The 12,917-nt window shown below is 37.7% G+C and overlaps 1 protein-coding gene across 1 annotated transcript; it reads right to left on the bottom strand.

Moving 5' to 3' along the window:
- Window positions 1-2,450: 2,450 nt before the first annotated feature.
- LOC131319029 (uncharacterized) lies at window positions 2,451-11,226 on the bottom strand. Its single transcript, XM_058349131.1, has 3 exons — window positions 9,648-11,226; window positions 3,619-3,880; window positions 2,451-3,057 (listed from the first exon to the last, which is right to left on the bottom strand). The coding sequence occupies exons 1-3, from the start codon at window positions 10,751-10,753 to the stop codon at window positions 2,875-2,877; spliced, it is 1,551 nt and encodes a 516-aa protein (XP_058205114.1). The 5' UTR covers window positions 10,754-11,226; the 3' UTR covers window positions 2,451-2,874.
- Window positions 11,227-12,917: the final 1,691 nt, after the last annotated feature.

A 12,917-nucleotide genomic window follows, 5' to 3' on the forward strand; every position in this document is an offset into this window, starting at 1 on the left:
GTATACCCAACTATTTTCCAAAATAACTAGGTCCACCATGACAGAAATACTCTTACATTCAAAAAAAATTATTAATCCCCCTCCCGCCACAACATCACGGGAAAGTTGGATGAAAAAATTGACCATGCCGAAAAGTTAATTGAAATTTTAGTGGCCGTTGGAAAGTTCGCTTGAAATTTGGTCGGTGCCAGAAAGTTAGCAGAAAAAATCGTCGGCGCCAGAGATGGTCACCAACAACCAACGACAAAGATGACAACCAGAGATGGTGACAGGTGGAGAACTAGAAGTTAACCGATGTGACTATTTGATAAAGAAAAATAAAAAAAGTAAAAGTAAAGGTGACCAGAGAGCATATTTTCACAGATAAGTTTGTTTATTTCAGATTTTGCAGATACGAACGACATGTTTTCATAGATAAGTTTATTAGTTTCAGATTTTGACAACATGTTTTCAAAGTTGTATTAGGTTTTATAGATAAAGACAACATGCTTTTAGAGACAAAGTTTATCTGTTCATATTTATACACTAAATTAGCCTTATTTAAAAACATATGAACTTATCTTTTCATATTTATGCTCTAAATTAATCTTGAATTTCAACAAATGAACTTACATATTCTTATTAATACAACAGATGAATTTATCTACTTTACTTATAATGCAAATTGGTTATAAAATTTAACAGTTGATATTAAATTTAGCTGTTAAAAAACAACTCAAAAGATAAATTTATCTCTGTCTACATCTCTAGTAAATATTATATATTTATTTTTAAACAATAAGTCATCACCAATCAACCTCTTCTTTTTCATCGGTCAAAATCCTCTTTTCCATCGGTCAACATCTCCGGTGCCGGTCATCAGCGGCCAACACCGGTGCTAGTGACTTTTTGGATCAACTTTGCTGACAAATTTTTAGCGAACTTTCCGATGCTGGAAACTTTTCTGGCCAAGTTTTCAGCGAACTTTCAGCCGCCGGTGAAGTTTTCAATCAAAATACCGGCAATAATGTGACGGGAGGGGTAAATAATTTTATTTAATGTGAGTGTTTTTTGTCTTATTAAAAATAGGAGAAGACCTCACACTTTAAAAATTACAAAATAATGGATCATAACCATTGCTCAAAATGTTAATGGACCAGGCTGATAGGTACAAACTGACCACCGAGCTAGGCCTGGTCTACTTAGCTGGGCCTGCTGTGCTCAACAAAACACGTGCTCTAACTGTTGTCAAATGGGCTGTGTCGTGCCAGCCCAGCTCGTTTAACTCCGTGCTAACTGTACTTCGTGTCGTGTCGGCCCATTTACTTTATCGTGTCGTGCGTGTCATGCCATTTTTTAATCGTGTCATGTCATGCTGGTCCGTTTACTTAATTGTGTTGTGCCGCTTTTTAATCGTGTCGTGTCATGCCGTGCCTATATCGACATATCTCCAACTGAGTTTCGTCGAAAAGAAAAAAAAAACTCCGAAAAATGTAAAATATTTATCAACACCAAAGTGTAAAATGTTATGTTCCAATATAAATTAAAAAAAAAAAATTTTGATATTAGGATTAGTATTTGGTATGCCATGTCGTGTCATGCCCGTCTAGAACCGTGCCGTGTTCGGTCCACTTTTATGCTCTACTCGTCTAAAACTGTGCTCGTGTCGTGCCATATTTAAACGTGCCGTGTACTTTTAAAATCGTGCCCATATCATGTCATTCTTGCTCGGCCCATTTGACACCTCTTACAATGACTCCTATCTAACGGGGTCCACTAAACTCGCCAGTCAGTTGAAGTGATAAGAACCAACACGCTCCCTTCTTCGGGGAAGGTCGGCCCAAGTAGTCCACGACTGCCAAACCTGTCAGGGCCCTCCGGGAAATGTTCTCACCAAATGTGAAATAAGTTACACCGGATAATATCTCCATAAACGCCAATTAAGGCTATAAATAGACCAGTAAAGCTAAAGGTACAGCAGGTTGCGTACAGCAGCCGCGCATAGACCGCTTTGGAGCCCGTCTCGGGCTTCGCAAAGATGATCGAAACCGCTCATTTTGTTCAAAATATTTCCCTAAATTTTGAAGCAAAATTGGATGATTCGTAAACACCCTTCCCGATATCGGATGGAGGTGATTTTTTACAGGGATCCTAAACGAAGTATTTTGAACAAAATGAACGGCTCCGATCATCTTTGTAGAGCCCGAGACGGGCGTAAAAGCAATCTGTGCGTGGCTTCTGTACACAACCTGTTGTACCTTTAACTTTACTGCAATTGTTTGGTTGGGAGTTTAATTTAGTTTAATTTTGGTAGTGGGTGGAGAGAGAAATAAGGTAATGATTGAAGAAATGGATAATAATTGGAGAGAGATAGAGAGAAATGAGAAAGTATTAATTGGAGAAATAGGGTAATGATTGGATAAAGAAGTAGGATAATGATTGAAAAATAAAATTAAAACTAAACAAAACTATGAACCGAACAAAGCCATCTCCTACTCGATTAGCCACGATATCAGCTCAATACAAAACTTGCTGGATTAAGGTTTTCCCTAGGCACCAGCGCGTCAGCTATAGGTTACAAATTTACAACTGGTTGAACTTTACAAGAGCGGACCAAAACAACAACTAAAATTGGTGAAAAGATGCATTTGGATGCCATCATTTCCCTAGCTATCTTACACAAAGTAAAGAGCAAAAAGGGACAACTAAGCTACTCATCCATTCAACCACTTCCTCCAACGAAGAAACGGCAAAATCATGCTACATCCTCCCGAGGAAAGAAACGTAAAACCTCTACAGAGCCTACGGGAAATTGCAACTGCAATATCCTCCTGTAGCCAAATCGTTCGTAGAAGCCTGATGATTCTACGGACAATAGAGTTTTCATTACCAGTCTCAAACGATAGGCATCTGGACATTATTGTCCTTGTTGCCATTGTAATGCATCTGTTTTTGGACGGCCTTTACTGCGGCTACTCTAGCTGCATTTGCGGCCCTGGTAGCTGCTGCTATTGCTCTGTTCACTCTTTCGTCCACCTTAGCCACATCGTATGCTTTCTCTGTTGCTCGTCTGGATTCCTGATAGTGAGAGAGTTCATATCAGGAAAACGTCGTCAAATGATTTACTTTCGCCGAATTATTTTTGGGTTGATATCGTTTCTTCTTAATTGCTTTGCTTACAGATTTCAATTAAACTTTATATTTCTCATTAAATGCTCATTCATCAATAGTGTAAACAAGTAGCTGTTGCCCAGCCATATTTGTTTCAGGAGATAGAATTGGGGGCATAACTAATCCTGTGGTACCAACATGTTTTTTCACCCTGGGATGTTGGAGGGGTTAATTTATACCAAGGGAGTGATTGCAATATGTGGTTAGGGAGGGATGAAGTTACATGGGTAGAATTATTTTTGCCATTGGAGGTGATACAATTGTTAGTCAGCCTTTATGGGCATCACAAAAATGGGACCAGTAATCCTAGGAGACAAGGAAAATATGTGGGCTCCTTAGAGCACATTTTGGGCCGAGTAAAGTCAATTGTTCCAACACACTGGAAAATAAGTCATCAACAATGCTACAATGGACATTCCTTTCTCTACTCAAGGGCAACATCATTAGAACGATGGAAGCAAAATATACCTGGACAGCATTGAGTACTTTGGAATGATAAACCGCAACGGGAGAAACAAGATAGGAATTGTTTTGTGTACTTGGGACATCAAGAATCCCATTATTCCAGTGCCCAGATTGGGTCTCCCCATTTCTGAAAGTGTACATTCCCAGTCCTTGCCTTCTTCCCTCGTGCCAGGCTCCTTCAAACCGATGCCCATTTCCAAAACGGTACACTCCAAATCCATGCATCTTGTCGGCAAAGTATTCTCCAGCATAAACATCCTCATTCCTAGATATAAGGTACGGATAGATGAATGTTTGGATAAATAAAAATTATTCAATAGATCCTGTGATTATAAAGGCTACAATAGCAACTTTTTTTATATAATTAAGAGTTAATAGCACCTAGGAGGCATTGAACTTGTGACCTAGAAACAAGCAAACTCCTATGTCCCATGCCTTGTCAAGGCAATCCCTTGGGATTGTCAAGGCTACGATAGCAACAAAACAATACTAATGTTTGATGTCATCTCTTTAGTCCTGCGCAGGGCCAGGTTCAAATGTGTCAGCTGAAAATAAATAAATAGATCCTCTGATTGTCAAGGCCACAATAGCTACCTCTCTTTTTTTTGATATGTTAAGATTTAATAGCACCTAGACGCATTGAACTTGAGACGGAGAAAGAAGCAAACCCCTAGGTCCCCTGCCTTAACCACGAAGGCAAGCCCTTGGGATTATCAAGGCTACAATAGCAACAAAGCAGCACTAATATTTGATGCCTAGGAGAATCTCTTTACTCCTGCGTAAGGCTAGGTTCAAACATGTCAGCTAGAAAAATATTATGATTTTAAAAAAAAAAAAAAACAATAGTTACTACAGGACATTCGTTTAGATAGGCAGAGGGAATAAAGGATCCTGCTTGGTGCCTCTGATAGCAAGAAGTTTAAGTCATCCATAAAAATACACTAATATTTAGAAGAAAGTGAGTTTGGTGTTACACACTGATATCTTTAGAGAATAGTGAGCTGGAAGCCATTTTTAGCACAGACTGAGCCTTGTTAGGGGCACACTAGGATCTTCCACGCACGTTGGAAAGCGCAGTTTGGGTTGGACGTGTAAATTAGACGTATGTATGGTGAGTGAAATATCGAGTTATAAGGGAGTAGGCACTGTATAAAATATAAATTGCACAAGAGCCGACTATAGAAGGTACTGTGTAGGACCACTGTAGGTAATTTAAAATTTGTAGAACTGTAAAAAATTCAATTGGAAGGTAGCAACTTATCTTCCTTCACTTTGGCAAGGCTGAAGTGGGTGAGAAGAAATTGGAAGATCTTCGTGATATAAGCAAGACCTCACAAAAAAAAAAAAAAAAACAAAACAAAACAAACAAACAAACATTTTTGCATCATATTGCAACAAAGAATTGCTACTAGTTGAACTCTATGCCATGCATAGTTCAAGATATTTTATTCTTTTACGCTCATTTATTCAATTCCATTTTGTATACTACTTTACCTTATGTTGTGCATAAGTAAATTATCACCCAAAAAAAATAAAAAATAAGAGGGAGTTCACAATCGGTCATATCAAATATCCGTGGAAAGGACTAAAAGTAAAATCCCAGAAACTCATATTACTCAATTTTCACATAGTTTCCATTATTGTTTCTATATATGTAGATTTTGATGTTAGCACTTTAGCTTCTTTAGATTCATTGAATCTAAAAAGAAACGACTGTAGAACTCCATGCAGTAAGGTTATTTTAGCTTTTAGAACAACATGTTTCATGCACCATGATTGATCTTTGTCACACCCTCATGTTATAACTGAAGTCTACTCAAACGACAGTGATGTAGGACAAAAATGGAGAATTTTTGTATTTTATTTTTATTGTTTTAAAATAAGAATTTGATTAGGAATATTTTCGTTTAGGTTAGAATTATTAACTTTCCGTATTCGGTTTAATTTTGATTTTTACCTTTATTAGGATTCTTGGTCTATAAGAATTAGGAGTTTATTTTAATTAATTAGGAAATATCTTTTATTTAATGCCGCTTGTTTTGACATGATTTATTATTTCTTTTACAGTAGAATTTCTAGGGTTAGGGTCTTATAAAAAGAGCTGTAACCTATTCAATTATAAAACTTATATAAGCTTTGATCAATAATATTACATAGATTATCTTTTTCTTTCTTGTGCGCAAGAATTGCTCGTTGCGACAAGTTGTTTATCTCGTTTGGATTAGTACACTAACTAGTCTCTCGTGAATTCCGCCGTGTCAAGTGGTATCAGAGCACGGCTTTTCCTGGCTCGATGGCACCAAACAAAGTTGAAGACACACCCATTGACGTTCATCGTGGTGAAGTATTTAACAGGACTCGCACTAAGGGATTTGCCCATGGTCAATCTGTTAAACGCAAAGTTGATAGGAACAGCGTTGAGGGATTTGCCCGCAACCAACCTATTAATCAAAACGTCTCCGGAAGATATTCTTATTATCAACTTGATAGTGAGGATGAATCTGAAGACGAGTTATTTGAGGATTATTATGGATATCAGTCGAATAAGCGACATTCAAGGTTTGAAGGGTTTTACCGCACAGATGACGACTTTTCAACTTTTCAGGTACAACCAATAATTCCTAGTTTTAATGGGTATTGCCATCCTGAGAATTTAATTTATTGGTTTCGTAAAGTTGATAAGTTTCTTGAGTATATGGAAATTCCGGAAGAAAAGGAAGTTAGATACGTGACTTGTAAATTACAAGGCTATGCTTCTAGATGGTGGAAGCAATTGCAATATAATCGGGAGCGCCAGTATAAACAACCAGTCAAGACATGGCTCAGGATGAGACGATTGATGAGTGATAGATTTCTTCAATCGCATCATGGTCAGATGTTATATGAAGAGTATCGAAGAAATCTTGAGTCCAAGCGATTGTCCCGAGATAATCTTGGGTTGTCTTATTCTTTTTCAAGTAATAAAAATTATACCGTTGCGGCTACTGAAAACTCGAGGGACACATCACTGAGACTGTTGGGTTCAGGTCACTCAAAGCGTCAACAAACCGATAAAAATCTTTCAATCTCAGATTCATCACGTTCCAGCTATTATGATGGATATGAGATCGCAGAAGAGGAAGGAGATCGAGTTGAACTAGAGGAGGTGATATTTGTTGAGCCCAACATCGAAGAAACAGTGGAGGTCGATGTTGAATGCAGTCATTGTGGGCACATTGAAGCTGACGGTAAAGAGAAATTTGACATTGGTATTAGCGAAAAAGAGGAAACTATAATTGAAGTTGATAATAAAAAAAATGGTATCGATGTTGGTGATCAAGTTGTTGATGACCAAAATAATTGTCCATTAGAGGTGGTTGATACTAATATTAGTGTCAATGAGGAGATTTTGGTTAGCGACATTGACGAAAGTAAATTGGTGTCCGAAAAAGTAGATTCAAAAGATTTAGCCAACGATAATGTCGAAGAATACATTCATGGAAAGGATTCAAAACATGATTGCGGGCAAAGCAGAATTAATGATGCTAATTTTGTCGATTTTCTTGGTGTGCAACAATTTGATTGGGTTCCGAACATTCGTCTAATACATCTTGTTAACAAGTTGAAGTACGAAGAGAAAAGATCATTGCATAAATACTTTACTTTAAATGATTTTTGGAAGACGAACACGAGGTTGAAGTATTCCAAATATCTATTTCTTTGGAATGGAAGATGGCAAGTTTCTAATGAGAACTCAAGGTTGAGTTCTTTTGAAGAAAATGAGACTGATGTAGGACAAAAATGGAGAATTTGTGTATTTTATTTTTATTGTTTTAAAATAAGATTTTGATTAGGAATATTTTCGTTTAGGTTAGAATTATTAACTTTCCGTATTCGGTTTAATTTTGATTTTTACCTTTATTAGGATTCTTGGTCTACAAGAATTAGGATTTTATTTTAATTAATTAGGAAATATCTTTTATTTAATGCCGCTTGTTTTGGCATGATTTATTATTTCTTTTACAGTAGAATTTCTAGGGTTAGGGTCTTATAAAAAGAGTTGTAACCTATTCAATTATAAAACTTATATAAGCTTTGATCAATAATATTACAAAGATTTTCTCTTTCTTTCTTGTGCGCAAGAATTGCTCGTTGCGACGAGTTGTTTATCTCGTTTGGATTAGTATGCTAACTAGTCTCTCGTGAATTCCACCGCGTCAGACAGTCATTCCATCCAACTGAATCCAGCAAATTTAATTGCTTTAATGTGCAGAAAGGGAGCCATTCTGCTTATTTGCAGGAGCAAATGATACATACATAGTCCATCCTTCTAGAGATATTATGATTTGAAACAAAATCCTTTGTACTATAATTGGAAGAGAAACACATACTATGACAAATGAGATACAACTACAATCTGCAATATTGCACACCAGTAACTAAATAAAACTAGAAGAGGGTAAACAAGGACTCAATTCATCCTCCAAGTTTTTGGTTGTAATCCACCAGACAACAAAGGTGAGAGTGAGCATAAGTAGAAAAGGTGTGTGCATAAAAGTGCTCAAAACTCACAAGCTAGGTGGAAAAGCCTTTGTTTAGATTAAAATGTTTTTTGGTGAGGAGCTTGTATAGTTGGGACACGAGAGAATGTGATCCTTCTTTTGACCAACTCTTAGACTGGTTGAGCTTTACCAATCTTCTGGAAGTGTATAGGGCCTTTTTGTCTCATGGTCCTTTTTGCATATGGGTGGCATTCCCTTGATGTGTTTTTTCTAACATAATTATTTACTTAATCAAAAAAAAAAAGCTAGGTAGATTTCTCCCATGTCCTACAAACTTATTGCACTCGCTAGTCACATCTCTGATTAGAAGATACGAAAACTATGAGGTACCAGTGACTGCTAAGAATTTAGGTAAGCTCCACAAAGAGGAATAAACATGTAGGGTGTTTGCCCAATAAAAATTCATGTACGAAAACCCAAGGTGCTGATTATCTAGTCTAGGCTTTACTGAAGTTTAACTAAATCACGATGAATTTGCTTTCAAAACCATTGTAGAAGTTGCTGCCAAATTTTTTCACAAGCCCAATATAGAAGATTAGCAGCAAAAGGGCGAAACAGTAGGGACTAAGAATATGAGAGGAGGCAATACCTTCTCATTCAACATTCCAGTTGCATGCCTCTACCTACTTTTGCAACTTTATCCAATAGTACTTAATTGACACAAATGTTCACTTTGCACGATTTCTACTATAGAATGCCAAATCAGATTACCTATTTCAACTACACCTACTCCATGATATTAGACAAGCTGCCTCTCTACCCATCAAACGAAAAACAAAAAAATAAAAATACAAGAGAGACAGGTACCCACAAGCACCCCACATCCCAATTATGTTGTCTTCTTTGAATGTCTTCTTCATCCTACACTAAGCATGTTGTTAAATGCATCCGACATCAGTTAGTCAGTGAGGGAATGTGTCTCCACGTTGAAACACCAAATTTGGAGAGCGAAGGGAATAGGGACATGTGAAATATCACTTTTACTCTGCTTGATTTATTATGTATGCTAAAATGGTACGCACAAGGAGTCAACATAGGCAATTCACACATAACCCCTACCAAAATGACAACCACTTTAGAATTTTTTCCTACACAATGGCATCACTACCACCTATGAAAATGCAGATACATGCACTTTAAGCATTCAATTAATCAGCAACGAGACCAATGTGTCATAGCTTATTTGATTGCTTTCAATTAAACGCAGCTACATACTTTGAATAGCCATATAAAGCTTATGCACATTCCACAACTACATACTTTGAATAGCCATATAAAGCTCATGCACATTCCACAACCTACAACTCCAAAACCTAATGCTACACAGCTAATACCCGATGGATGATAAATGTACAAGAAAGCATACAATATCCAACAACATTAATAGGCTGACAAATTTATTTGAACCCAAACAAGAAACTAGCAGTATAACTATACCCATCAAGTTATCACAAATGGAAAGAAAACCAATAAACCAAAATCACTGATTACCTGAAATGATAGTGACCAAACCCATGCTTGACACCCCACTTGAATTCTCCCACATACCGGCTACCATCTTCGCATGTATGAACTCCACACCCATGACTCTGCCCATTTGACCATTCCCCTGCATATACATCACCTGTATAAAACCTATATACACCAAACCCATTCCTAAGGCCTTGCCTATACTGCCCTCGATACCGACTCCCTCTTGCCCAAGTCTCCACCCCAAAACCATCATACTTCCCATCAATCCAGTCCCCTTCATACCTTCCACTCATGTAATAGTAATATACCCCGCAACCCGAACACTTCCCTTTATGAAACTCGCCTTCGTACACATCCCCATTGCCATAAACCTCGACCCAACATCCCGAACTCACTTTCTTCTCCGGTTTCGGCCTCGACCCAATCGACCAAAACACCGGGAGAGGCGACCTGCACGCGTGGCTCGAAGACGAGAGCTTAATGGGGAACGACCGGGCAAGGAACAGGCGGATCGAGGGGAGGCGGGGGAGAGCTAGGTTGAGAGAGAACAGCAGGGCAGCAGAGAAGGCGAAGGCGGAGAGGAAATCGAGCACGAAGGAGTGGCTCGGATGGGATACCAAGAAGTAGAAGAATGGGAGAGACAGTAGGAGGATGAGTCGAAGGTGGATGCGGAGGCGGCGGAGGTTGTGGAGGCGGCGGAGGAGGCTTGAGACGGCTGCCTTCGCCATCGAAGACCTGTTCAGAAACTTAAATCCTAGTGCCGATAACGGTGGTAATTGGGTGTTTGATGATGAAAACGGGTATTGGTGAAGGGAATTGGACAAGGTGGGGGATTTGGAGAGAGAACTGGAAGAAGGGTTAGGGTTTGGAATAGAGGTCTGGGTTAGGAGAGGACGCTTGTGAGGCGTAGTTTTGGGGGTTGAGGATGAGGGAGTAGGGGTAATTGGGTCATTATTAGTATTCAGGGGAAAGGATGGGTCGATGAGAATCTGGGGGAGATTCCGGAGGGGAGTGGCATTGAAGTTGTGTTGGGTGTGGTGGAGGAGGGGCAGTGTGGGGTTGAAATCGGAAGAGACACCGCTGCTTTCTTTTCCGATCTGGACTTCGGATTTCTTCTGATGCATTACATATGTGCAGAATCCAATCTCTCTCTCTCTGCTTTTTTCTCCGTCGACTCTCTCTCGATGTCTAGATGGTCAAACAATACGCCCTTTCTGCCATGGCTCCGTTGGAAGGTAAAGACACTATTTTGGGGTATTTCTCTCTCACTCTCTCTCTCTCTCTCTCTCTCTCTCTTCAAATGGTGGTGGATGCGCTTGTTTCTCTCTTTATCTCTATGTATTGAGCTAGTATATCCATGTGTGTGTGAGCGAAGTCTGCGAGGAGTTCAATGGTGATTGTGGAGAGAGAGCCATTTGAAATCAGAGATTTACCGGGGAGTTCTATATGCACACCAATTTACTCTCGGTGCACTCGGGCCTAGTTTCCAAAAAGAGATTATAAATTCTACACGGGGGCCGTGTAGAATGGGTTGTCCGGCCAACCAATGAATAATTGGCACGTCACCTATTTGGCCCATTTGAAACTTAAAAACCGCAATTGTCCCTCGCTCATATTGGGAGATCCCGTAGAGGAGAAAAATAATTATGATATTTTTTCCGTTTCGATAGAATTTAACCCATTCTACACGGTCCCTCCGTGTAGAATTTAGGCCCCGCTCCAAAAACCTTCGTAAAAAATAAGCAGCTTATTTCACATTTTCAAACTCAAAAATAATGTAAATGAAAAATAATTTTTTAATTTCTTTTGCACCGTATTAAAGATCTTGATGAGATCTATTAAATAAGATCCATATTGGTAGAAAAATTATTTGCGTAAACACATTATTTTTTAGCTTGAAATTGCCTTCTTAAAAAATAAGTACTTATTTTACATTGCGGAACGGGGCCTAAAAATAGAATCAATGTACATTGAGGAGATTCAAAAATTAAGGTTCGAGGGTATTTACATAATGATTTTATCTCTAATTCATCTTATAAACTCCTAAAGTTTTTTAATTGGTATGGATAATTTGATTTTGATGAAAATCCTAAATTGATTCATGTTAATTGATGTATAGAAGGATTATAAGCATGAATTTGGAAAATTTTGAAGTTGGTTATTGATTTTATTATTTAGGAAACTCTGAAAATCAACATGTAGAGCTGCGTTTTTCATCAATTTAGTTATTGGTAAACGAGCTAAGTGGTTATGGGCCCTTATCGATCTTAAAGATTGGTAAGTTGGTGATGTTTTGACATTTAAATGACTGGAAAAATAATGATTATGTGATTTTAAATGAATTTTCAAACACAGACTAATATGCTGAAAATTGTTTTTGTTGCACAGAAATTATGAATTCGAGTGTGAAGTTTACTATTAAAAATCTATGAAACATCAGGGATGAACTTTGTTGTGGTATTATAATTTCTATCAAATCTCGGGTCATTTTGATAGATATGCTAATTTTCGTAGATTTTTCGAGTTGATGTGACATTGCTGGAATTAGTTTGTTTGCAACAATTGGTTTGAGTTCATGCAATTTATTGATTGACATAATGAAGTCTTATGGGTCTAACTTTTGGAATAATTTTTGTTCTATATGTTTATTTGGATCCTACAAATTCATGGTTCTTAACTTTAAAAATTAATGATGAAAAAATACAACTTTGAGTCTTGTTTTTAGGAGGGACATGCATTCATATGTTATTTTGTGCTGTCTGTGAAAAATTTCTTTTATGAGCATAGAAGTAATGTTTAATTGATAGAAACTTTTTGTCATATTACGGATGGCTGCTACAGTATATTTTATAGTGAAAGTTTATGTGGTTTGTCGTTGGTAACACCTAACATGATGGTGGTGTATATGTGACACGAAAGTGTGCTTTATGGCTTTTAACGAGCAATTTTTTTGCAACCTAGACCACCAATTAGATAATTGTGTTGGTTAGGCAATATTATAATTTTATAGGACACGTGGACAGTAATTGACCGAATCGGTGGCTATTTAGAATATATCGATTGTTTTGCTTTATGCCAAAACTAAAAATGAACTATGATACAAACTATTAGTTTATAGAGCTCTATTCATAAAGTGCTTTCGGTACATGTACGTGATAGTAATATGTTGCTAGCTAGTGTTTATGAGCACATTGATTTTAGCTCGCCGGCCGCCACACAGGTTTTCGTTTTCAAGCTTCTAAGGTGGTACAAGATAGAATGGATCGATGGTCCACTATATATAGTCTA

The sequence above is a fragment of the Rhododendron vialii genome, chromosome 1a (assembly GCF_030253575.1).
Source record: "Rhododendron vialii isolate Sample 1 chromosome 1a, ASM3025357v1".
NCBI classification, from domain to species: Eukaryota; Viridiplantae; Streptophyta; class Magnoliopsida; order Ericales; family Ericaceae; genus Rhododendron; species Rhododendron vialii.

Coding starts and splice junctions, on each gene's coding strand:
- LOC131319029 (XM_058349131.1), bottom strand. CDS start 10,753: ATGCATCAGAAGAAATCCGAAGTCCAGATCGGAAAAGAAAGCAGCGGT. Junction 3,881..9,647: donor TTTGGTCACTATCATTTCAG/GTAATCAGTGAT, acceptor CCTTATATCTAG/GAATGAGGATGTTTATGCTG. Junction 3,058..3,618: donor AAGTACTCAATGCTGTCCAG/GTATATTTTGCT, acceptor TCTCACTATCAG/GAATCCAGACGAGCAACAGA.